Source organism: Crocodylus siamensis, chromosome 1, assembly GCF_052110815.1.
Source record: "Crocodylus siamensis isolate JL-2025a chromosome 1, ASM5211081v1, whole genome shotgun sequence".
In the NCBI taxonomy this organism is placed as follows: domain Eukaryota; kingdom Metazoa; phylum Chordata; order Crocodylia; family Crocodylidae; genus Crocodylus; species Crocodylus siamensis.
This window is the reverse complement of record NC_143395.1, coordinates 422,709,824-422,735,704: the sequence shown is the minus strand read 5'-3', so window position 1 is coordinate 422,735,704 and position 25,881 is coordinate 422,709,824. Positions and strand designations below refer to the sequence as shown.

Below are 25,881 nucleotides of genomic sequence, written 5' to 3'. Positions count from 1 at the left end.
TCTAGCAGCTCTTTAATCAGGACGAGATGGATCCAGTGGCTGGCGGATGCGGCTACGTGCATTCAGAAAAGAAATGAACACGGGCATTTAACAGCGAATAACCGCGAGGACAACTTCCCTGGGGAGGGAGCGGGCCCTCCGTTAGTCTTTAGATTAGCACCGGAGAGCTCGTTAATGCTCTCGCTTCCCTCCATAGTTATGGGCTTAACGAGAGGGTTATTAGATGGACTTTTCTGGGCCCTCTGGCACGACGCAGGCCAGAGAAGATGACCGTAATGCTCCCGCGTCCACGCACAGCGAGCACGTTCGGGACAGCAGTGCCGGAAGCCACCTCCACTGTATCCGAGGGGCTACGCGGACACGCAGGGCCTCAATGCCTGCGTGGCTCCACGTGCGCGCCAGCAAGGCGTCGCGCCTATCCGGGGTTTGTAACACCCGGGTCCCTGGGGCGCCGGACGGCAGCACGTGGGGGAGCGGAGGGGCTCCTCTCTGCTGTGCAAACACGAATGTGGGATGCCTCACCCTCCCTGGCATTAGGCCCATTTTACAGAGGGGGAAAACTGAGGCACTGAACTTCCCAAAAAAGCTCTAGGGCATTTCAGCATCGGTGTGGGAGTGTCACCGGCCACAACGACCCCCCGCGGGAGCTCCGCCCACCTAGGAAGGGAACCCAGGAGCGCCGCCCCTTGCCCCGGCCCCGCCCCGTTTCCTGCGCTGCTGCAAAGCATCCCTGGGAGCGGCGGCGCGGCACGGCGCAGGTACCGGCCGCGGCGCTGGGGCGGGGGGGGGTTTCCCCGCCCGCCCGTGTGGCGGGGGCACGGCCTGGCACGCCCGTGGAGAGCGTTGCACACGCGCGGGGTGTCGGGGGTGGCCGTGCCCCTGCTCGGCGGGCGGAGGGGGAGGTCGCTGGGGCTGGGGCTGGGGGGCTGGACTCCCCCCCCCCCCCCCCGGAGAAGCGCCGGGCTCCGGCGGGGGCTGCTAGCCCCCGGGCAGGGGGGAGCCGAAGGCTCGCTGGAGGCCTGGGCGCCCGGGAGCCCCCACCGCACGCGGCCCCCGGGCGGGAAGCATCGTCTCCGCGCTGCCGAAGGGGCGAGGCGCCGGCCTGGGATGCACCCGTCTTCGTCGGCGCTTAGGCCCGGCGCGACCTCCAGCCTCCCTTCTCTAACCCCCGCCGGGGGCAAAATCCTAGACGACGCGGGCGGGAAGGGACCTCGGGAGGTCACAGGCAGTCCAGCCCCCTGCTTCAGCCCCGACGCGATCCAGGGCTTTGTCTAGCTGGGTCTTAAACACCCCCGAGGACGGAGATGCCACCACGGCTCTGGGTACCCTGTCCCAGTGCTTCATCGCCCCACTAGCGAGGAAGTTTGGCCTAATGTCCAACCTCCACTTCCCTTGCTGCAGCCTGAGCCCATTGCTCCTTGTCCCGTCGTCTGCCCCCACGGAGACCAGCCCAGCTCCGTCCCCCGTGCAGCCCCCCGGCGGGGAGGTGACGGCTGCTATCAAGTCGCTCCTCCGTCTTCTCTCCTGCAGACACTGGGTCCACGTGGGATGGTTTGGGCAGAGACCTTCTCCAGCCTCTTCCCCTCCCCTTGGGCCCGTGTCAGGGGCTCAACCCGATCCTGCTTATACCACTCCAACCAGCTCGAAGGGGGAAAGAGCAGGACAAGAAATCGCCTGCCAGCTGCCACGTCACCGGTGAAATCCGTGAGCTGTGTTACGTGTCGTTTAAATAGGAACCGCGCGTAACCTCGGGGTAGCTTTGGGGACCCCTTTGTCCCTGTAGCCTCTTGGCCCGTGCGCTTCAGCCCCTCTGCCCCAACCCACCTTCCTCCCTCTCCTCTTGTGTCACCCTTTGCATCACCCCTCTCCATTCTCTGTACTCTCCTTTCCTCACCTCTCATCAGGGGGAGCTCGTGCTTTGCATCGGTCTTATTTAGTTTGCTCTGAAGGTAGGATAGATTTGCACCTTATACACCGTGTCGGGTGGAGCGGGGCAGAGAAGGCACTCTTATTCCAGGGCAAGCATCTGCACTGCCTGTTTGCTAGGCCTTGCTCTTCTGGTTTCCCTAGGACTCGGCAGAGCTGTCAGAGCCGGGAAGCAGAGAGCCAGCATTCATCCCGGTGGCTAAAAGGAGGCAGCAGATTTGTCTCACACAGGCCATGACAGAATCCTAGAGCAGGGAGTCTGGACGGGACCTCTGGAGGTCACATGTAGTCCAACCCCTGCCCAAGGCAGGATCAGCCCTGTGCGAACCAGCCCAGACCATCCACCTCCCCACAGTGCATGGCAAAGCACCTAGGGTACTGCTGTCCCCTTGCAAAGGACACGGGCTCTTCTCACACCCAGCAACATGAAACCCGTGTCCCCTTTTCCCGGGAGGGCCCACAACCCCATGCTCTTCCGTGACAGGCGCGAGGGGGCACGGCCGCCAGCGTGCAGATGCACAGCTCTGGACGAGGATGTGTGCATTTATGGTTGCAAGTGTGTGGCGAGGTGCTGTGGTTACGTGTGCTGTTGATGCAGACGGCAGGGCCCGTGGACAACCAAATTGGAAGCTTTTAAGTGCGCTATTTTGAGGTCTCCTTCCTGCGTGCTGGAGCCTTGCTAGGGGAGCGGGACTTCTCCCCACGCAGGCCCAGCTCTCCCCTTTGTCAGCTTAGCCACTGCTTTCTTATCTCTCTCTTTATACCCCCCACCGGCTGCCGAGCCCCTGACATTGGCTTCCAGGCATGCACCCCTGTCTGATGTAGATCCCCGTCAGCACGTCTACACATGCATTGACGCACTTTAGATACTGCTCATTAACTCTAGCACCTCCGTTGTGAGGGCATTTCTTTACATGCTTTTTTGTCCTGCAAGGCGATGGAGCTCCAGCGGGTTGGAGCAGACCCGATTGATCAAGACTGCGTGCTGACAAGCACTTACACAACTGCACGCGGCACTGCGCAGACAGCGGCAGCGGTGCGCTTTTGAACTAAAACACCTCCAACGTATTTTAGTTCAAAATTGCATCGTCACCATTTTCTCAGCGCCGACAGGCATTTTGCTGCTTTTACAACTGCATGCACCGCAGGCTTTTAAAAGCGCCTTGTGGTGCAAGCATGTGTACAGCAGCATGCCACTGGCCAGGCAGCCTGTGCCAAAGGAAATGGCCCAAATCATGCAGCCAAAACACAACACCTTCCTTTGCATTTGTGTCCTTTCAGCCTAAAAAAACCCAAACAAACAGAAAGGCTCATTCAAAATGATTCCCATTAGTGTCTTTCTCTCTGCTCCTGCAGGTCGGGGCTGGTCGCTTGCTAGTCGCCGTTGGTCTGTCCTGTGCATAAATGGGGTCAGGGTCAAAAACGCAGGTGCATCTGCCAAGCAGGGTGAAACACCTCCTTGCAATACTTGCTTGCTTCACATCTTTCTTGACCAGGTTTGTGCAGCTTCTAATCCCTTCCTCTTTCTCCAGGGCTGCAAGAGGGGCAGGGTGGAACATGCAACATGGACTCTCGGGACGCTGAAGGCGACTTTCCTGCCCACGACACCTCCGGTGAGTCAGGGGAGCTCCCAGCCAGCTGGGAGGGAAGCGCTGCGCTGCTGTGTTGCTGCCTCACCGATTCGGGGCTGTGTAGTCAGTTCGCCATCATGCTCCAGGGTTTGGGACAGTGTCACCATCTTTTCCACCATCTCCATATCCTCCGAGCAAGCAAAAGTCCTTTCTGCCTTGACAGGGATTTGTTTCGGCACTTCTCTGCGTAAGTCTGGGCTGAGACGAATCCCCTAATCAACCAAGCAGCACAGGGGGAAGTTGCAGAGCGTGTGAGGTTCAGCGCGCTCAGCTTTAGGCACGAAGGAATCGGAGAAGCAGCAGTCGTGGAGTAAATGAAGGCGGGGAGAAGGCCAGGAAAAAGCCATTTATTTATACCAGCGGACACAAGCATAAGAGGGGGCTGGTGCGAATGGAGAAATACTAAGCAGCTTCCTCCAATCAAGGCTCCCCGTGCTTGTGAGACCACCCCAGCCTCTCGAAATCTAGAAGCAGATTCATTAGGGTAGGGACCAAGGGTGCAGATTCATGCCCCCTCTAGCACTTGCTGCAAAAAAGACGACGTGCTGTCCCAGGAGGGAGGGCTGTGTTGATGGGGACAGGATAACTCCGTAAGTTCCTGTAGCGTTCGTGATGTGCAAGTATTTGGAGAAGCTGGGTGCGATGGGCATGATCGTTTCACCTTTTCCCCCACTCAGGGTGTCCTAGGCCCCACCTGAACGTTGCAGTAAAGACTGAAGAGGAGGATGAGCCGCCGCTCGCAGGTCACCTGGACTTTCCCAGAAAAGCAGTTTCCCAGGGCAGCCTGACGGGTGAGTGACAGAACGAGCAACCACACAGCGAAACCTCAGCAGGGCCCCTTGGTCAGCTTTATTGATTAAAAAAAACCAAAAAAACCCCCAGAAACCCGATTTTCCGACGTAAAAAAAGAACCCAAAATCCACGTTTTTCCATGATTAAAATGAAACACCACTAAATAATTTAATTTAATTTATATAGGCCTGTTTAGTGGTGTTTCGTTTTAATCTAATTTACATATGCATGAAACACCACTAAATAGGCCTATATGAATTAGATTATATAGGCATATTTAGTGGTGTTTAATTTTAATCTAATTCATATAGGCCTATTTAGTGGTGTTTAATTTTAGATTAGTGGTGTTCCAACTTAACCCCAAATCCACATTTTTTTATGATTATTTTTGCATTTGAAAATTGGGGATTTTTTTTTTTTTTTTAAATTGCAAAAACCAGGATCCCTGTTCATCACTGACATGGAATCTGTCTTTTTTGAACATTGTAATGTTGGAGGAATATCGGCCTTTCTATAAAATCAGTTTAAAAAAACCCCAAGCTTTTAGGGTTTTGTTGGGGTTTTTTTTCTTTTCTTTAAAAAAAAAAATACAAAAAGGAAAACATTTTAGAAATCAGCATAATTTTTAAGTAATGCTTTAAACACATTTTTCATATAAAAAATTCAACTAGCTCTTTAAGCAGGCTGGAATGAAGCAGGGACAAGCTTTTTTCCTCTAAGTGTTTTTAAGCAAGTTACCAGAAACTTCGGGGAAAATGCTTCTGGAGACCAGATTTCGACAGGGTTGCCTAAACAGGTGCTAGGGGCCGGGGATCCTCTGAGGGGAAAGCCCCATGAAGCAGAGAGATCTTAATAAAAGAAGTCCCTTCCTTTTCCTCTGCAGTCTCCAGAGTTGGCCTTTGTGCTCGTAGGTATTGATGGATGGAGAGAAGGAAGGCCCATCTCTTTTTCCACCCCAGGAGACACCCACATTCCTTCCTTCCCCTAAACTTTTAGGCCCAGTCATGTCTCCTCTCCCTCACTGCTGGATGGGACAAGCGGGATACAGGTGTAGCTGCACTGTGCCGGCACTAGCAGATGATGCCGGCACGCGTATGGACAGATGGATAAACGAGGTGCCAGGTGCTCAGCCAGGTATCGGGGGCCTCAGGCAAAGGGAGATGCAATGGATGCCCCAGTAACCCCGTGTCCTTTTGCAGCTGGGATGTGTGCAACCTCCCAGTGCTCATCACACATGGGGACGGGGCTGACGGGGGCTTGGGCGTTTCAAGTGACCTCGTAGGCCTTGACAGCTTTTATGGGGCAGATTAGACCTACACTCCGTGCTCCCTTCCCATATGGGCTATTAATGCCAAAAGTCCAGGCAAAAGCGGCCAGTCTGTCTTGGACTGGTCTACAGCTTGATGTCCCTTTTCCGTGTCATTCCTGGTTAAACCCGGGTTGGTGTTCAGCAATGGCTGAGGCCTGGCTGGGGGGATCCCGAGGCCCGAGAGGAGCCACGGAGAGCTTTTGCAATGGTGATTTGGTCTGTTGTTTGTAGGGCATCCTACTGCCAAGCCAGACCTGTCGATAAAGCCAGAAGGAGAAGGGCAGATGGAGACTGCGGGCCTGCCGTTGGAGGCTGCAGGGAGAGAAACCCCTTGCAATAACTCTGCAGGTGAGGGAGTTGGCTGATCTTTCCTGGGACAGCCCCACAGAGCATTGCAAATTGGCGTGCATGGATTGCAGCTGCTTCTGGGGTAGACTGCAGCTGCTTTTCTGAAACAGCAATGCAGCCTGGCAGCTCCCAGGACGGGAGGCTATAAAACCACTCCAGCAGTTTTGACTGCGTCCATCAGGAAAGATGATTTCTGAGCTGACACCCAGCAAAATCATGATTCGCTCTGACCTCATGAAATTCACCTCTCTGTATGGCATTGAATCCCTGGGATGAAGCGGGACCTAGACCCCCACAGACCTTTACATGGGGATGGTGTCATCTGTTGGGGGTGTATCCGCTCCCTTGTTTAACAAGTCTCCTTGAGCGGTGTCAGCCATGCACTTTCCTTCCTTCCAGCAGCCCATCTGTGTGGGTTCCCTCCTCTCTCCTCACTGATACAACAGTTCAGAAATGGTCTCTGCACAAGGGGTGTGCCTTGCTTTGTGCCCTGGTCTACACCTGCACCGCACCACCCTTCACATGGGATTGGAGTCTGACCCATGAGACCTGTCTCGTATTGAACCGACTCATCACAGGTGTGAATCCAGTGATTTCAGGGGTTTATGCCAGGGGTCCCTGGTCCCTCCTGTTTACTTGTCTCAGGGCCTGGACTACATATTGAATATCTTTTGACCGGTAGCTCAAATTAGGAAACTAACAACAACCATCTCAGGCATGTTGGCAAAACACTGGGAAGTTTTGGGCCTTATAAAACAGGATGCTAGCATAGTCCAGCAGGCTTGGCTGTGACGTGGGGAACAAAGAGACTTTTTGACTTGTGCTCTTTGTGCTCAAACTTTAGTCTACCGGCCAAGTGGCAAGAAAAAACAAAAAAGGTCACCACAAAATATTTTGTGGGGGTCCAATGTGGTGCTCGGTTTCTTTCTGATCTTTTAGGAGCAGGAAGGGATTCTTCTGCTTTTTGACATTTTGGGGGAAAAAAAGAACATGGAGGTTTGCTTCTAGTCTGTACAAATGACCTTGGGGGGGAAGTTTGTTTTCAGCTGAAATCTGCTTGGGTCACTATTTTCGCCCTCCCCGATCTTGGGATTTGGAAGTCAAATGAGGCTTTTCCTGGCTTGGGCCCCATATTAAATTTCAGTCCGTCTAAACACGTCATCTGGCCCCAGTCCCTTTGGGATCAGGGATGCTCAGTTCTTAAACACAGCGATGCCCTGTCAAACAGTGGGACGGTGCTGTTATTTCGTTCTGACAGATGGGACCAAAGCACTGGTGGGGATTGTCAAGGGCACAAATGGCAATTAGTTGCTTCTTTCCTGGGGAAAGTCAGGGGCAGTTGAAGCTGGTGCTCAAGCTCCAGTGTTGATAATGCTGGAGCCAGGATAGGATCCGTCACAGCCTCCCACAGAGCGACCAGTCCTGACACTAGCTCCGTGACCTTCCCTGTGGGTGGTAGGTCAGAAGTGGACCTGGTTTTCCATTGCTTTGCATTAGCACTTAGACCTGGCCGTGGTGTGTGCAAAAGGGGGATCAGACCCGTGCAGCTCTCTAGGTTGGAAGGAGAATATGGCACTGAATCTCCTACCAAAAGCAACGATGATTTACTCCGCTCGAAAGGTGAACAGAGCCGCAAGAGCACATGGGGCTCTTCAGTGTAGTAGCTCACTGATTTGCAGTCTCTAACTGAGTTTCTGGCTTCTCTGTTTAGGTACCTGGGCTGGCAAAGCCATTAAGGAAGAAGGGTCTGGAGAGGAAAGTCCTGAGGACCCAGAGACAACCCCAGCGCCCTACAAGAGCCTTTTCCTGGCTCCCAAAAGATGCTGCCAGAGCCAGCCGGGGAACAAAAGCCCCCAGGCCTTTGGGAAGCGTTGTGCCCGGGCACCCCAGAGCTGTGCGGGGGAGCCAGTGCTGTCCTGCCTGGACTGCGGGCAGCAGTTCGGCGACACCGAGGCCTTGAGCAAACATGAGTGGGGCCACGCGGCTGAGCGCACCTTCATCTGTACAGACTGCGGGAAGAGCTTCGGGCAGCACGCCACCTTGGTGGAGCATCAGCGCGGGCACACGGCTGAGAGCCTCTTCCTCTGCCCCAGCTGCGGCAAGAGCTTCACCCACAAAGCAGCGCTCACTGTGCACCAGCGCACCCACACCCAGCCGCGTGCTGCTGCCGCACCACCTGCCTGCACCACAGCCCCTCCGGTCACGGAGGTGGGCACTGCCGCGGCCCCAAACCCCGCCAAGCCTTTCCCGTGTCTGGACTGTGGGGATGGCTTCCGGTCGCACGCGGCACTGCTGAGCCACCAGCGCGTGCACGCCGAGGAGCGCCCCTACAAGTGCTTGCAGTGCGGGAAGAGCTTCTGCTTCCATGCGGAGCTGGCCTCACACCGGCTCTGCCACCCGCCGGAGCGCTGGTTCCCCTGCGGCGCTTGCGGCCGACGCTTCCGCTCGCAAACCGACCTCATCCTACACGAGCGCACCCACCCCGAGTCCACCTGGTGCCTGTGCGCCGAGTGCGGGAAGCTCTTTGCCGGCCCTACCGAGTTAGCCCGGCACCAGGCTGGCCACGCCGAGAAGCCGCACGCCTGCCCGGACTGCGGTAAGGCCTTTGGCTACCTGGCCGACCTCCTGCTGCACCAGCGCTCGCACACGGAGAAGCCCCATGGCTGCCCCCAGTGCCACAAGGGCTTCGGCTCCCGCACTGACCTCCTCCTCCACCAGCGGCTCCACGGCGAGGGCCAAAGCTTCACCTGCACCCAGTGCGCCAAAGCCTTTGGCTCCCGCACGGACCTCATCATGCACCAGCGCAGCCACCGCGACCGCCAGTCGTTCTCCTGCCCAGACTGCGGCCGCGTCTACACCAACCGCTCCTACCTGGTGGCCCACCAGCGCCTGCACACCGGGGAGAAGCCATACCAATGCGCCCAGTGCGGGCGCAGCTTCAGCCACAAGTACCACCTGGGCAAGCATCAGCGGACGCACGCCGGGGGCATCCCGCCCGTGTACTGAGCCCCGGTGCTCGGTGGTTCTGCCAGTGCCAGGGCCTTCCCAAATCGATGACTCCAGCCCCGAGGGCAGGAACGCGTGCTGCCGCATTGGCAGGCACCGGAGAGGTTGGAAACATAGAGGTAAAGCTATCTGTGTTGGCGCTGGCAGATTCAACTCTATGTAACTTCATGCACACTCACCAGTGCCACCGTGAGCACGTGTGAATCGAGAGGGAAGGGGAGGTGCCCGGGGCTGTTCCCTAGCCCGTGTTGAAACCCTCACGGGAGGGCCTTGTTGCTCTGTTCACATAGGAAATGGGAACGCGTGCCTGAGAGTAGCTTGGGGAGACACCTAACGAGGCGGAGACAACTGGGCAAGAAAGGGCCGACTCTGAGCTGCAGTTTGGGGTGGAAGCCATTTCCCGACACAGATTTTCATAAATTTTAGGGTCAGAAGGGACCTATGAAAAATCAGTTAGCTCGAGTCCAACCCCTGCCCCTATGTCAAGAGGCCAAAAAAAGCTGCCTCCATCCAGCTCTGAGGATCCTCTAGCACTGCTGGTTCTCCCCTCCCTGCCCATGAAGGATTAGGAGGCCTAAGGAACCGCACCTCCACCTGCCTGAGCATCCTCACGAAACTCTCACCTATCGTGTTTGCACTCGTAGGTCAAGCAATGGACGTGTCTGGGCTGGTTTGGACAGGGCTGATCCTGCCTCAGGCCAGGTTGGCCTGGATGTGATCCTGCAGGTCCCTTCCCATTCCACTTCTCTATGGCTCTGTGATGCATCAAAGATGTAACTCGCCCTATGCCCCCCACTGATGGATGCCTCTGGGCCGAGCTGCTACGAACAACCTTGCCTAATATTTCTCACTAAACATCCAGTAAGCCTCAGCTTGGTTGATAGCTGGTATGACCAACTATGCCAGGCCACTAGGGGGGTGGGGTTGAGCCCCTTCTTGTGGGCATCTTCCTGCTGAAGGAGATGGGATGTGAGCCTGCTAAAGAGAAAGGGTCATATTTTCAAGCTGGTGCAAAGTGGCAGAGCTTCCTGAAAGTCAAGAGCTAAAAGGGCTGGGAGCAGGTGAGTGCCTGGCCCGAAGTGTGAAGGGTTAAGGGATGTGCTGTAGTTTGCAGGGAGACAAACAAGACAGGGGTTTAATACAGGTAGAAGTAACCGCATGCTGGCACTGTCCCTTTAAAGCAGCGGTATTGCATTATGCAAGTCCTGTTTTCAGTCCTCCTTTGTAGTGTGCCTGGTCTCAGCTGTGCATGTTCACTGGTGCAGACAAAGGCCTGGTTCTGGGAATGGAGGAAAGGGGACCAGGCTCAGCAAATATGTATTTATTGAATCCAGCCCTGCTGCAGGGTTTCTTCTCAAAACACAACCCTCTAAAGCAGACCCTGCCCACTAGACCCATTGCATGAGATGGAGGACATGCAAAGATTTGGAGAGGAGCAGATCCAGCATGCAGTCCTTGAGCTCCCAGGTCAACAGGTAGCATTGCATGCTGCAATTTCCCTCTGCCGGCCAGTCCCTCAGCAGTAAATGGGGGGCTGAAGTCTGTGCTGTGCCCCTTGGGGTTGCATGCTTCCAAAGCTGCACGTTCACCAGCCTCAGTAGTGAAATACAGCGTATTTCCACTCTGCTCAGTCTGTCATAACTGAACAACTATAGCCAGGGTGGGAAGGAACAACACAGATCCATGTGTCAGGGTGTTTTTCATAGAATCAAAGAAAATGAGGGTTGAAGGGACCTCAGGAGGTCACATCTAGTGCAACCCCCTGCTCAAAGCAGGACCAATCCCAACTAGATCATTTCAGCCAGGGCTTTGTCTAGCCGGGTCTTAAATACCTCCAAGGATGGAGACTCCATCTCTGGGGAGCCTGTTCCAGTGCTTCACCACCCTCCTCATGAGAGAGTTTTTCCTAATATCGAACTTAAACCTCCCCTGCTGCAGCTTGAGCCCATTGCTCCTTGTCCTGTCATCTCCCCCCACTGAGAACAGCTCCGTCCTCTTTGCAACCCCCTGCAGGGAGGTGAAGGCTGCTGTTGAATCCCCCCTCGGTCTTCTCTTCTCCAGACTAAATAGCCCATTTCCCTCAGCGCCTCCTCCTAAATCATGTTCCCCATCCCTAAGCCTCCGTGGAGGCATTGGGCATTGCCTGCAGCCAAGGCTGGGGATTTTGATTGGGATGTGCCAATGCTCCTGCTGGAATCAAAGCCAGAGGCTCCTCTGCTCAAAGCTAGACCGATGCCCCATGTGGGGTTAGAAAGAAATTTTCCTGGTCAGATTGGTGTGGACTGGTGGGATTTTGCCTTCCTCTGTAGTGGCATCACGGCCTCCGCCTGGCATATCTTGAATGTCTGTTAACAATTTTTTATAGCAGCAAGACATTGGCTGCTGTGGTCCTCCTCCCTGCTTTACCTGTGGCAGGTTTGGGCTTGATGTCTTTGCTCGTGGCAGGCTCCTCCTGTCTGGCACAACGCGAGGGTTGGACTAGGTGCCTGCCTGAGGGCCCTGCCAGCCCAACACCTCAATCTTTGGAAGGTGACAAGAGCATATTGCAAAATGTGGCTCATAGAAATGATGCTATCCAGAGATGACCCAGGATAGCACCTACCTGCAAGCACAGGGAAACCTGCAAGCACCTACCTGCTACGATGGACACAGCCCTTGTTTTAGGTCCGTTATGTGGCCATGGCCTGTTTCTTAAAACGAGATGAGAGGCAAAATAGGGATGGCCCACTTGTGACGTGGGCAGCCAGCGTGTGTGGCGGATGGAGGTTGTGGCAGACAGAATAGAGCAGAAAGCAGAGCAGCAGATTGAGCAGGGAGCCCAGGGAAAGGGAGAGAAAACAGAGCAGCCGACTGGACAGGGGAAGGGGATCAAAGTGCCACTCGGGGAGGATGCGGGGCTAATTTGTAGCATACCTGCCAAAAGGATGGGTCTCCATTGAGCGAGACTGTCACATTACAGTAGGGCCGGAGACCTGCTGAAGGCCGCGGAGAGCTCTCCTCCGCTGAACGTGGTCATTGCTTTCTTCCGTGAGCCTCCTTGTGCCAAGAACTGGTTTTTCCACCAGCTTCAGCACAGCATTCACCCTCCAGCCAGGGGTTGAGGAGGAGAAGGGCTTTGCTAATATGTAGTCACAACACAGAGCAGCAAGCAGATAGCTGCCCCCGCCCTTGGTTTTCCTTCTTTGCCACAGGCGTCTCTTGGATTCTCTGCGCCTCCCAAAAGACGTGGCCCAAATACTTTGCATTGCTTTTCCAAGCATATTTCCCATCACAGCCGCTGTCTTGTTGCCTTAGTGTGGAAAACAGATCAACGTGCTCATGTTTGGGGATGGCGGAGAGCCCGCTGAGAGACTCCTGAGAGATGAGACGCATATTTGATTTGCAACCATTCTTGCAAAAATTGCATCTAAATGATTGCATAGTTTAAAGCTGTCCGTGAAAGTTCAATCTTAAATACGTATCGGTAAAAGTCATCTGTTGGTGCGAGTGCGTGGGACCGTCTCCCCCCCGCAGCCCTGCCAAAGCCCGTGCTTCGAGGGCTGTTGAGGGAATTCCTTTGAAAGCAACCCCTGCACCCACCAGGCCAGGGGAGTTGCATGCAGCCTTGTCCCAGTTCATGCCCTTGAGCCGGTGGCCAAACGTCTCTGGGTCAACCCTGTAGGTCAGGAAAGTGGAAGGACCATGGAGCTCAAGACATGCCCCTGCACTTCTCTGAAATAAGCAGGGCCAGAAGCTGGACCAGCAATGCTAGCTTTAAGTCTGCTGGGTGACCACGGACCAGCTATTTCACCTCCCCATGCCTCATTTTCCAACACTGGAAAATGGAGAAGGATGGTGCACGCTTTCCTCTAACCTGCTCTGAGCGCTAAGCCTTTTCGGTTACTGGCAGTGCAGAAGGCAGTGAATGAGGATGGTTGTGACACCCTGTGAATACACCCATTCTGGGGGGACTGAGCTGAAGCTAGCACAGGCAGGGGCTGCTAGAGGCCGACGGGGCGGCTACCGGCACCAGAGAGGCAACAAGGAGAGAAGCCGGAGCGTGCTCTGCGGGAGTCAGAGAGGCAGGGAGAGACGGGCAGGAGTGCCCTCTTGCACTGCATCTTCAGTCATGTCTGCACAAGCCGGGTGCCTTCGCGCAGGCCATGCCACCTCCAAAACTGCCATGCCTGCTAATTACGTAGTGCATCTGCCTGTGACCAATATGCACCATGGAGCCAGGAGGACTGCAAAGCAGAGCATGGGCTCTTACCGAGAGGACACTAGCCGACCATCGTGCCTCTATGGTTGGCCCAGAGCAAGCCATGAGGCGACACCCTTGCCTGCTGGGACAGCCGCAAGGGCCTGGGTGATCCACAATGGGACCTCCACCGTCAACTAATGTCTCTTCGTGCCACTGCAATGCTGACACTGCTAGCACAATGTCTCAGCAGTAGTGACCCAAATAGGACTGGCATCTCGGGGAGGGGGAAGGTGGGTGGAGGGGGATGTTGAAAAAATAAGACACTTTGTCAGAATAAAACAGGCAGACGAGCCTGCTGCATCCCTTAGTGATGAGTGGTGCACGCATCTCGTCTGCAAGCCACTGCACCAAGCTTTGACCCAGAAAGCATTCTTCGTCTAAAAAGCCTTTTCAGGGGGAGTGAGAAAAACAGCTGAGTGTGCCAAACCCTCGAGAATAAACACTGGGTAAGACTGGGCAAACCCACTGCAAAATCTGTGCAACAGCAGGGAGACGTTACTCCAGCAGCAAATTGGCCCCCTAAGAAGCAATAGCCTGGGCACAGTTATGTCTGTCTGCCTGTGTGCTGCTCTTTGGTAAAAAGTCAGCAACATTCATAACACGTCCCTAGGCAGCTCTGTAATTACTAGGCTGCTCAGCTGCCCTAATATCCTCTGTGGGACTTGCTTTCAAAGCTGAAAAATAACCATGCAGCTCTCAATTGATAGGCACGGATAGACATAGATTTTAAAAAAACAAAACAAAACAAAACACCTCCCTGAAGCGGTACGGTTCTTCAGAAGACGGACTACCTTTTTCATGCAAACTCTCCATGTCCTGAGTGCAATGATAAGGCCTATAAATTATTTTGGCTTTAAAGATTTTTTTTTCCGTCAATGCGATCTCTATGGGAAAAAAGGTCTTTTGAGGCTTGCCAGTCATCTCCCCTGCCCTGTTTCCCTAAGAAATTGCCAATGCTGGCAGCCCCTGTTTGAGAGAGAAGCTGGCAGGAGGAGGAGATGAAGGTGGAAAAATCCTTCCACTCACAGTGAAGTCATGGGCCATTTGAATATGAAGTCACTTCTGTTGCAGTGTCAATACCTGTATTTGGTAGTCTGACCATGGGCATCTTAATTGGAAAATATCAGCATGTAGTTGATTATTTTTGTCAAGATATATACAGCGTATTTACAGATGAGATCAGCATATAATTACATTTGAATAAACATGTACATATTAAATTAAATATGTAGTCATTCTAGTAGCATCTTTGTTTTCCTGACTCTCCTTATTTGCATTTCTCAGCTACTAATTAGTGATGCTTCACATCACTCTCCTAGGAGGCTGGCAGGGGTCATTGCGCCCATTTTACAGATAGGGAAAAGCAGGCACAAAGTGTTTATGTGGTTTCCCCAGAGTCACATGTTATACGTTACAGAGACAGACCTCAGTGCATTTGACCTCAGTGTTTCAGATCCTGGGACCAGTCAGCAAAGATTTTACACCTCACTTGACCCTCCCTCCCCCTTTGTGTCTGGATTCTCCTTTCATACTCACCCTACACAAACACTTTGGTAGCACGTCTGCAAGAGAGATACTCCTGCCCATTCATCTATCAAAAGCTGCGACAGCTACAGACATCTCATTTCCCCCGCCTGTCTATATAAAGTATTTTGGCAAGGGGACTCCTTCATCAGCATCCAGCTCAGTCGGGCTCTGGTTCATGATGGGGCCTTCCTAGTCATTACAACCAAAAAAAATAATCATACTCTCTTCATTTTTATATAGCGTCCATTGGCATAGTACCTGAGCACCTCTTCCTGGGCAGCTGGGTGCAAGGCTTTGCTCTGGGGCCTCCAGCCCACCCAGCCCCGGGCCAGGAGTAGTGGGATCGGGGAGCCGGGCACCACATGTGCGGTCAGGGGCAGGTGCACACACACAAGCACATGCACACACACAGGCACCCCCCACCTAGGCCGCAGGAGCAGAACAATGGGTGCTCCAGATTCTCCACGCGTGGGGGAGACAATCCAGATTATTGGGGTTGGGGGGAAGGAATAGCCAGTTTTGCAATTGAAAAGTTTTCAAACTTTTGCAATCCTGGCCCGCTCCTGTCTCCAGGCCAGAGGAATCCTACCCTGGTTCAGCTGGGCAGTGGCAAGGGGTACGGTGGTGAGCCCTGGAGCAGGGGGAGCTGAGGGCATGCTGCCGAGAGGCTGCCTTGGCTCTGACGCGCAAAGGTTAATTTTGCTTCTCTCTTTCAGAGGTCCTAGATCACAGAGCAGCAGAGGCCCTTTTCGAGTCCCTGGAGCACTTGGTTTCAGCAGTACTAACCACAGCCCGCAGACTCTGCAGGTTGGTTGCGTGCTGTGCAGCGGCCTATTTTTGTTTATCCAGCTTTGATGCAACTGTCCGTTTGTGGCAATGAATGCGCCAAGTAAGGGGGAGGAGCAGAGCCCAATTTTGCATCTTGCTGCTGTTCGCCATGCTATGCTCCATCATTACATAGAGCCAAAGCAAAGGCACTGCCCCATGGCAATAGGCACTGTACAGACACACACGAAGAGAGTCCCTGTCTCAGGAGCTTCTGTAGTTGAACCAGGGAACAAGAAAGGGGGGTGAAGGAAAGCAACACGGTCTTCTCTTTCTTAGGCTTTCTTGGAACAAACTGCTGCAGCCTTTTCGGTCTCTCTGCCCACGGAGCTGCCCCTAAAGCTTGGTGCATTTTCATTGCCTTGTCCCTGCCTCCTGCGATTTCTTTTGCAGCCTTTTGGAAACAGGACTGCTGGAACCAAGGAAAGACAGAAACATGCTCCTGCTCCTCCAACACCATCAGGCGATTTCAGTGTTTCCCTACACGCCCTGGCCTTTCACACGACTCTTTTGACCACATCTGTAAATGGACCAGAGGTTTGCATCCAGCTCTACACACTGCCTCCCCAGTAACTTTCCTGAGCATCTCTAACACTGCAATTGAATGCATGTGGAAAGAATAATCTGAATTAAACGCACATCACTGCTTTCTGCATTTACTAAAGTCATTCCGCCATTGTGCCACTGATGCATTCAGATTCATTAAGTCAGTGTGGAAATTTCTTAACCTTATTCAGGCCAGACCAGGGGTGGCCACAAGTGGTATAGGCAAGTCTCTGCCTGTGCCACGCAGCAGATCGGAGGAGCAGTGGCAGACAGGACAGGGAGCAGAAGGCAGAGCAGAAGATGGGGGGGGGAACAAGGGAGGGAGTAGAAAACAGAGCAGCTGATTGGACTGGAGAAGGGGATAAGAGTGACATTTGGGGAAGGTGCGAGGTCTAGCCTGTACTATGCCTGCCAAAAGGATTGGCCCCCACTGGCCAAGACCTATTTTACTAATTTGTGTCGTCTTCAGATTTTGTCACCACGCTGCCAGACTTCTGCATGTGTCCCATTTTCCAGACAGTGTTCTCCTATTCAGCGAGCTAGGGAGGGCATATTTTATGTTTTAGCAGTTTCCCAACTTCACCTTGAATGTTTAAGCAAGAAAGCCGCAGCATGCCTTGAATTTGTGGGCAACACCAACCTGTATTTCAAGAATCTCACTTCCCCAGCTGCCTGCCAAAACCACGGAGGAGGGAAAGGAGTTCATACCTGGAGAAATCAGTAGTTCCCACCCCACTTTTTGGGGGCAGACTAGGTGAATATTATTACTAAGGGATAACCCAAGAGAACAAGTTTTTAAGGAAGCATAAGGAGGAAAGCTGCACATGGATAACCCTGCAGCATGTATGACCCCCACTTAGCCCAGTCTTAGCCCATCACCATCACAACATGCTTTGGACTTGTTACTCCTTTTGAAATGTAAGGGTTAGAGTTTTTTTGGGTGGCATGGTGTCTTTCCTCCAAAAAGAGCAGTGAAGTGCAAAAGGCTACAGTTATATTGCATAGAGAAGCACATAGGAAATAGGTGGGCTGTTGAGAAGACCAGACTGTTTTTATTCACTACATGAATAACAAGTGCATGGTCTAGGTATAGCAAAACCTCCAGTTTTTCTTTTTTTTAATTTATTTTAAAATGCATTCCCTCGCCTTTCCCCAACCGTTTCTGACTTTTTCTCTCCCTCTCTATTTCCTATAGACAAGTATAAGTGAGCTCAGACTTAGGATAAACTTTAAACATCTTTATTTTGGTACCAAGTTTTTGGATATCCACCGTTTTATATTGTATAATTAATGGGTTTGTATTGATTCTTACTGTTGTATATTGTATTATTATCATTTTCGTATTGATTTTTATTGTTTCATATGGACATTGTATGTGTTAGGCCTGTGTTTGTAAGTGAACCAAAGTTATGTCAAGTTTCCATTTTATATGTCAAGCCTCCATCTTATGTCCTCTGCCCAGGCATCCCCTGTGTGTTGCAACTTTATGATTCACGTATCCCTCCCATGTAAATTCGTTCCCCAATGAATGACAGCGATTGGGAATGATTGAAATACAATGGTAGCAGGCCTCTACTGAATGGCCTGTAATGACTGGGCCATCACCTCGCATTGATTCATCCAGGAACTACGGACATCACCCAGGAACAGAGACAAGACCTGCATTTGAAAGACAAAAGACCCTGCAGAACCAGCAACTCTCAGCATTACAGACACCCGAAACTGCACATCCCTGCATGGAGTACACATGCTCAGTACGCCGGGGCTGACCCTTGGCTAGGCATGCCTCCTGTCACTAGGGTCACACAAGATCTGCCCCTATAAAAAGGGGCAGTAAAGACAGACACAGTGGGATGCTCTCTCCATCTGGATTAGCACCATGCCACACCACCTGTCTACCCAGAGGCCCTGCCAGCAACCCCCCTCTGGACAGCACCTACTGGACAAGGACCCCTTTCCAGCCTGGATAGGTAGATATTACCTGCACACCTCCTCCTACAATTTGGACTCTCTCTCTCTCTCCTCCTGGACTTCAGCCCCTGCACCAAGCCTCTCTAACCCCTGCTGCCATTTTCATAGATTTCATAGACATTAGGGCTGGAAGGGACCTCGGACAATCATTGAGTCCAGCCCCACCACCCAAAAGGCAGGAAGTCAGCTGGGGTCATAGGATTCCAGCAAGATAAGCATCCATTTTGCTCTTGAAAGCGTTCAATGTAGGTGCTTGAACCACCTCTGATGGCAGGCTGTTCCAGACCTTGGGGGCTTGGACAGTAAAGAAATTCTTCCTTATGTCCAGCCTGAAACGGTCTTGCAGGAGTTTGTGACCGTTCGACCTAGTCATCCCTCGGGGCGCTCTGGTGAACAAACGTTCCCCCAGATCCTGGTGGTCACCCCTGATAAATGTATAGGTGGCCATCAGATCACCCCTGAGCCTGCGCTTTTCCAGGCTAAAGAGCCCCACGGCTCTCAGCCTGACATTGTAAGATCTGTTTTCCTGACCTCTAATCATGCGCGTGGCTCTCCTCTGGACTCTCTCAAGCTTCTCCACATCCTTTTTGAATTGTGGAACACAAAATGGACGCAGTACTCCATCTGCAGCCTCACCAAGGCTGAGTACAAGGGGAGAAATGATGTCCTAGGATTTGCTTGAGAAGCATCTATGGATGCAAGCCAGCATCCTGGTCGCTTTACTAGCCGCAGCATTGCACTGCAGGCTCATGTTCATCTTGTGGTCAATGATAACCCCCAAGTCTCTTTCATCCGTAGTGCTAGCCAGCGTAGCACTGCCGAGCCTATAAGGATGCTGCAGGTTTTTCCTCCCAAGGTGGAGAAGCTTGCATTTTTCAGTGTTAAACACCATCAGGTTCTCATCCACCCACTTGCTGAGCCTGGATCATCTGCCTGTCTTCTGGTGTGGATGCTTTGCCCCAAAGTTTGGTGTCATCAGTGAACTTGGCCAGTCCGCTTCTGAATTCAATGTCCACATCATTAATGAAGACGTTGAACAATATGGGTCCAAGGGCAGAGCCTTGGGGGACCCCACTGGTCACAGAACACCATGACAATTGACTTCCAGAGGGTAGTAATTGATGGGTCTGACCACGGAGCCAATTTCCCAGCCAGCAGATCATGGTAAACCCAAGGCCACAATTGGCCAGTTTCACCAAGAGGTGATCATGAGACACCAGATTGAAGGTTTTTTTGATGTCATATATCTTGACTTCAATCTCATCTCCCTTGTCCAGGTGATAGGTCACCTGGTCATAGAAGGAAATGAGATTGGTCAAGCAAGACCTACCTGCAACAAACCCATGCTGGCTGTCCCTTAGGATGTTGGTGTTGGCCAGTCCATTAAGGATGGCCTCTTTAATAAACTTTTCTAAGATCTTCCCCAGGATAGAAGTCAGGTTAATGGGCCTGTAGTTAGCCAGATCCGCTTTCCTCCCTTTCTTGAAGATCGGCACCACATTGGCCTTCTTCCAGTCTTCGGGCACTACACCAGAGCGCCAGGAGTTTTCAAAGACCCGTGCCAGGGGCTGGGCTATGACGCTCGCCAGCTCCTTGACTACCCTGGGATGTAGATTGTCAGGGCCGGCTGACTTGAAGGTATCCAGCTTCTCAAGGTGTTCCTTCACGAGGTCAGCATTGATGGAGGGCAGGGGATCTCCTTCACCCAGACCTCCCTGTCCCATAGCGGGCATGGGTGTCCCATGGGACTGATGAAAGACCGACACAAAGTACCCATTTAATAGGTTGTTTTTTTTCTGGGTGTCAGTTGTCAGTTGTCCCATCTGGTTCAGCAGGGGTCCAGTGTTGCCCTTGCTTTTCCTCCAGCTCCCCACATATCTGAAAAAGGACTTTTTATTGTCCTTGAAGCTCGAAGCTAGTTGGAGTTCAGTTGCAGCCTTGACTTTCCTGGTTTGCTCCCTGCAGGACCAGGCCAGTGAAGAATAATCCTCCTTGGAGGTGAATCCCGCCATCCATCCTTTGTAGGCCTTTCTTTTTTAGCCTCAGGATGTTTGCTAGATCCCTGGAGAGCCAGGGGGGTTGCTGTGCCTACTTGCTGCCTTTCCACCGAGATGGAATAGACTTAGCTTGTTGATTGAGGATTGCTCCCTTGAGGAGCAACCACTCTTCTTGAACTCTCCTCTCCCTGGGGTCATGGTCCCTTAGTGCCTCACTGACAAGCCTCCTGAGCTTGTCAAAGTCGGCTTTTCTGAAGTCAAGGACTTCTGTGTTGCTGACTGACTTGCCAGCTTTACGGCAGATGGTGAAGGTGATCAGCTTGTGGTCTCTGTCACCCAGCTTCCCATCAATCACTAGGTCGCCGATTAGGTCATCCCCAGTAGCCAGTACCAGGTCAAGCAGCGCTTTATTTCTCCTTGGCCTGTAGACTTCTTGAGTCAGGTAGAGATCATCCACGCATGAGAGAAAGCTTTGCGACTGCTCAGATTTTACTGAGTGATCTTCCCACGAGATGTCCAGGTAATTGAAGTCACCCATGACAACCAAGGTCCTGGAGCAAGTGGCCTCAGTCAGTTCCCGGGCGAACTCCTGGTCAAGCTCGGGACTTTGAGTGGGAGGTCTGTAGTAGACTCCCACCGTTGTGTCCCCTGTGCTGTGTTCCCATGGATTTTTACCCAGAGGGTCTCTAGCTGTCCATGCCGGTCGCCAACATCAGCTTGCAGGGACATGTAGCTTTCCTTCACATAGAGAGCTACACCCCCGCCCCTTTTGTCACCACAATCCCTCCTGTACAGGGTATAGCCCTCTGTACCCGTGGTCCAGTCCTGGGTGGAGTCCCACCAGGTCTCCGTTATCCGAATGACATCATATTTCTTTGCACTGAGCAGGAGGACGAGCTCGTCCTGCTTGTTGCCCAGGCTCCTGGCATTAGTGTACAGGCAGGCAAGTGTGCCCTTGGGGGCTCTTGCCTTGCCCACAGATTGTGCCAGGGCTGGGGCAGGGGTGGGCTCCCTTAAGTGCCCCCTTAAGTGCCTTTGTCCGCTGGCTTTGCAAGGGCCGTTCAGCGGGCCAGCAGTGGCGGTAGTCTCCCCATCCCCCGGCGGGCTTAGTTTAAAGCCCGGTGGCGCAGGTCAGCCGGCCTGGCTGAGAAGAGCCTCCTCCCCAGGGGAGAGAGGTGGAGGGCATCTCTTCCCAGCAGCTCGCTGCCTCTCTCTCCAAAGAGCGGGCTGTGGTCATGGAGGCCAAAGCCTTCCCGGTAACACCAGCGCCGCAGTCTTTGGTTCACCGCGTGGATCCTCCTCTCCCTCCTCAGCCCATAGCCCGAGCCTGGGAGGAGCGACGAAAACACCACCTGAGCTCCCAGACCCCTAAGCCCCGCTCCCAACTCCCTGTAGCGCCTCATGACCCGGCTGGGGGTGCTCCGAGCCGTGTCATTGGTGCCCACGTGAATAAGGAGCATGGGGTAGTGGTCCGTGGGCCGGAGGAGCTGCGGGATCCTCTCCGCAATGTCCCGGATGCGGGCCCCCGGGAAGCAGCAGACTTCCCGTGCTAAGGGGTCGGGGCGGCAGATTGCCCCTCAGTGCCCGCAGGACGGGGTCTCCCACAACAAACACCTTTCGCTTTGTCCTGGGGAGAGCGGGGGCAGTAGCTGCGGTCGAGCCTGGGCTGCCTGCGGGAGCTGGCAACTGAGCAGGCTCTGCCGGGGCTGCAAGAGGTGCGAACCTGTTGCTAAGTGCTGGCAGGTCATGGGCTTTGGTGCACCGGGTCTTGGGGCCCTTGACCACCTTGGTCCATGCCCCTGACTGGACAGAATGGGAGGTCCTGGAGTCCTCCTTTGTCCTGGAGGGAGACCATGGTGTACCCTGCGGCTCCCGGGGGAGAAGGGCCTGGCAGGGGGAGTCGAACTCCTGCTCGCAGTCCCCGAGGGCGCATAGTCTCTGGACTGTGGCCTGGAGCTCCTCCGGCTGGCGCGCCAGAGACCCCAGTAGGGAGCAGTGTGGGTGGGTTGAAGGGAACCAATAAGACATTGTGTCACCATCTCCTCTGTTCAAAAAAACCACTGTTATTTGCAACCCCATGTTGGGCCATGTTTTACTGAATCCCAGTCCCTTCCCTATCTTAAATTCCAGTCTTGTTCTCTCTCTCTCTCAGCTCCAGCCCCTCCCCTCCCCTGCTAGTTTCCCAATCTCCTCCCAATTCCATCTTCCCTTTGCTGCCACCTCTCAGCCTCCCCTTGCTTTCATGCTGTCCCTGTTGCCTTTCAGCCTCCTGTGCCATTTAGTGCCTCTTCCCTGTGACTTTCTGCTGCCCTTTTCTGCTTTCCCACTGCCCTGCCACCTTTCAGTCCCTCCTGCCACCCTTCCTGTGATATTCTGCTGTTTTCAGGCTTCCCCGGCACCTTCTGTAGTCATCCCCCCCGAGCTTCCCAGCTCCTTGTGGCTGTCCTGCAGTTTTCTCCAGCTCCCAGCACCTACTGCTGCTCCCTGCAACTTCTCTAGTTTTCCCGGAGCCATCCTCTGGCTCCCCACATCCAGAGCCCCTCTTTAACACCCACGCTTTCTCTTAGTACCATTTTCCCCTCTCCCTACCTATCTTTTCAGCTCCCCTGTAACTGGTTTCAGTCCCAGCCTCTGTGCCAGCATTGCTTCCCTGTTCTGCATGCTTCGGGCATTGTCTTTTAATCAATTAAGATCAATTAACCTAAAGTTACCCCCAAGCCTCAGTTCTTCAGCCCAGGCCCCTGTAGTCTACCGGTTCTAATCCTGGTCCTAGTAACTTTAACTCCCTACACTTCTACTTTCTTACCTTAACCTTTCCCCAGGTATCCCAAGTACACACACACACACATCACAGCACCCAACTTAGGAACTCACCTTTGTGTACATGTAGGTGGGTGGTATGTGTGTAAATTAGTGAACACATATATATAAATATATAGATATAATTGTGTGCATGTGTGTGGTATATAAATTAGTAATCCACGTATGTGTACTGGATGTGCAAGTGTTGGTAACTAGTAACTGATTCTGTGTAAATCTGGCATGTGTAGCATGTATGGGCTTAAACTGGTGATGTGTGCATGAACCTAGACTAGCCATTTGGAACGTCTATGCATCCGAGTTGCTAGTGCGTGTGTACGCATGCACGTGTATATGACATTGTGTGCATGATATACGAATTAGTGATCTGTGTCTAACTTCTGGGTTGTATAGTGTATGCGCTTGAATTGGTAATAGGTACGCATGTGCCTACGCTGGTTTGAATGTGTATGTGCCTGAGCTGGTAGTATGTGCGTGTATGCACCTAATTGATTTGTGTGTTTGTATATGTGCAACTGTACACCACGCCCTCCTGCCTACCGGCACAATATTGAGACCCTGAGCATTGGCCTGACCCCTCAGGGCAACATAGGCAGACTTCTGCAGAGAGTGAGTGGACAACAGACATGCCCAGGGGGACAGTACATGTGCTAGCAAATCCATCCCTGTGCAAGGAATGTGATACCTAACCCAGCAGCATGGAGTTGGGTTCAAATACGGCCCTTTCAATGGGTCTTCCATCGGTTTCCTTTGGAAGCTATTTTGGCTAAACAAACCTCATTGTCAGGAAGTCAGAATCCCATCCGTCCCCTTGTCCCTTTTAAAGTCAGTGGAAGTTTTCTCATTCTCTCAAATGGATCAGGACTGGGCTTCTTCATGAGTCTATTTCATCAGCTCACTTTAATTCCTTTGTCTCCCATTACAATCCCTAGGATGACTCGGTACAAAAATATCACCCATCCCAAATCCCAGTCCTCCGGCTGGATGTTTAAGACCTGAGAAACAATCAGTTAATCTTCCTTCCTGCTGCTGCTTTCTGCTGAGATGAGAAGCTGAAGAACCAAAATCCAGAGGTTACTCAGTGCTATGGTGGCAGAGTCATTTGGCACTGACAACAAGGACTTCTTGAAGAAAACTGAGGCCAGAAGAGGCATCCCAACAGTCCTGTGCATACAGACAAGCCATATCCAGTAGTGGAGTCACCCTAGGGCAATCCTAGCATGAGGGGCATATTTACATCCAAAGTTTCCATCCTGAGAGGTGGCAAAATAAGTTCTACTGAAATCTCAGTATATTTCTGCCCATCCAGAGGCAGGACAAGCCCACAGTCAGGAGAGCTGGTTCCAGTAGCCCTACCCAACTTCTCCTGAACCGGTTATTAAAGGAGGTTCACACCACCGCACCTCTGTAGCCAAAGGAGCCTCTAGCATTTGTAAGGCAAAGGGTTTTATATGGTTTGGGTGCTGTGTTCAAACAGACAAACAGAAGGAGCATCACTGACACTGGCTGGGGCATCGTCCCATTAGCTGATCCCTTTTTTGCCTTGCAGCATATGGATCACCCCTACCCGAATCTCTCTGGTTTTGACCCCATACACGATGGGGTTCAGCATGGGAGGAAACAGTAGGTAGAAGTTGGCCAAGAGAATGTGAACGTGTGGAGCCACGTTGTGACCAAACCTGTGCGTCAGGATGGAAAACAGAGCTGGGGTGTAGGACACGAGGATGACCCCCACATGGGCAGCACAGGTGCTGAAAGCTTTGTAGCGGGCATCCTTGGATGGTAGGGCCAAGACAGCCCGGGCAATCATGCAGTACGACAAGGTGATGAACAGCAGGTCAACACCCACCACTAGCAGAGCTACCACCAACCCATACACAATATTGATGAGGATGTCAGCACAGGCCAACTTCACCACCGCCATGTGCTCACAGTAGGTGTGAATGACGACGTTGGTCCGGCAGTAGGGTAGCCGGGAAACCAGCAGAGCTATAGGGGCAATAAACACTGTGCCTCTGAGGATCACTACCACCCCAATCTTGGCCATTACAGTGTTGGTTAGGATGGATTCATACCTCAAGGGATTGCAAATGGCTACGTAGCGATCGAAGGCCATGCCCAACAGCACCGTTGACTCCATGATAGAGAAGGCATGAATGAAGAACATCTGGACTAGGCAGGCATTGAAGGTAATCCTCCCAGCTCTGAACCAGAATATGCACAGCATTTTGGGTGCTGTGGAGGTGGACAGCACCAGGTCAATGACAGCCAGCATGCAAAGGAAAAGGTACATGGGCTTATGGAGGCTTTGCTCCGTCTTGATAGTAATGAGGATGGTACAGTTCCCCAGCACAGTCACAATATACATTGAGGACAGAGGGATGGAGATCCAGTAATATGCAGCTTCCAAGCCTGGGATACCCAGCAAGGTGAATGAAGAAGGGCTGACATGACTGCTGTTAAATGCTGCCATCTTTTATTGCAGATGCGACTTCAGGAAAACACGTTGCTGGCTAGAAGTGAAGGCAGACAGATGGATCAGACTATTGAGGTCTATAAGTGAAGTTTGGGTTCTTCTAGACCTTGGAGGGCAGGATCAAGTAGCAGCATTAGGAGATGAAACACAAGGTCAGAGAAACCTGGCCGCTGACCGCAAAATCATCCCCGTTTTCTATTCTACACCTTTTAGTTCTTTAAATTTGGGCCAAATAAAATCTTGACTTAAATTGTCACTGTACATTGCATACTGGCAGTTAGGACTAGATAATCCTTTTTTGTATGCATTCTGGCATATTTCTCTGAGTCTGAATCTCTGAGGACACATTGGTAGCCTGGAAAAGGGAGAGCTACAGATCTGAAAATAAGGAGATGCCGTGGTCTGATCAAACAGGCCAGGCAAAACACTTCCAGCTGCATTACAGAAGAATTAGAAAATAAATGGAT

General features: G+C 52.7%; 2 protein-coding genes across 2 annotated transcripts; one reads left to right on the top strand and one right to left on the bottom strand.

Moving 5' to 3' along the window:
* The first annotated feature begins 683 nt into the window (after nt 1–683).
* Nucleotides 684–14,488, top strand: LOC149875637 (uncharacterized). Its single transcript, XM_090031003.1, has 6 exons — nt 684–758; nt 1,531–1,704; nt 3,459–3,539; nt 4,235–4,348; nt 5,890–6,006; nt 7,718–14,488. The coding sequence occupies exons 3-6, from the start codon at nt 3,491–3,493 to the stop codon at nt 9,010–9,012; spliced, it is 1,575 nt and encodes a 524-aa protein (XP_089887129.1). The 5' UTR covers nt 684–758; nt 1,531–1,704; nt 3,459–3,490; the 3' UTR covers nt 9,013–14,488.
* A 9,972-nt stretch (nt 14,489–24,460) lies between these two features.
* Nucleotides 24,461–25,411, bottom strand: LOC149875636 (olfactory receptor 52P1-like). The gene has a single exon (XM_090031806.1). The coding sequence runs from the start codon at nt 25,409–25,411 to the stop codon at nt 24,461–24,463; it is 951 nt and encodes a 316-aa protein (XP_089887932.1).
* Nucleotides 25,412–25,881: the final 470 nt, after the last annotated feature.

Bases quoted from the DNA above. Each gene is read 5' to 3' on its own strand.
- LOC149875637 (XM_090031003.1), top strand. From the start codon at position 3,491: ATGGACTCTCGGGACGCTGAAGGCGACTTTCCTGCCCACGACACCTCC. The intron at 3,540-4,234 runs GTGAGTCAGGGG...TCCCCCACTCAG, and splicing joins TCCTGCCCACGACACCTCCG to GGTGTCCTAGGCCCCACCTG. The intron at 6,007-7,717 runs GTGAGGGAGTTG...TTCTCTGTTTAG, and splicing joins CCCTTGCAATAACTCTGCAG to GTACCTGGGCTGGCAAAGCC.
- LOC149875636 (XM_090031806.1), bottom strand. From the start codon at position 25,411: ATGGCAGCATTTAACAGCAGTCATGTCAGCCCTTCTTCATTCACCTTG.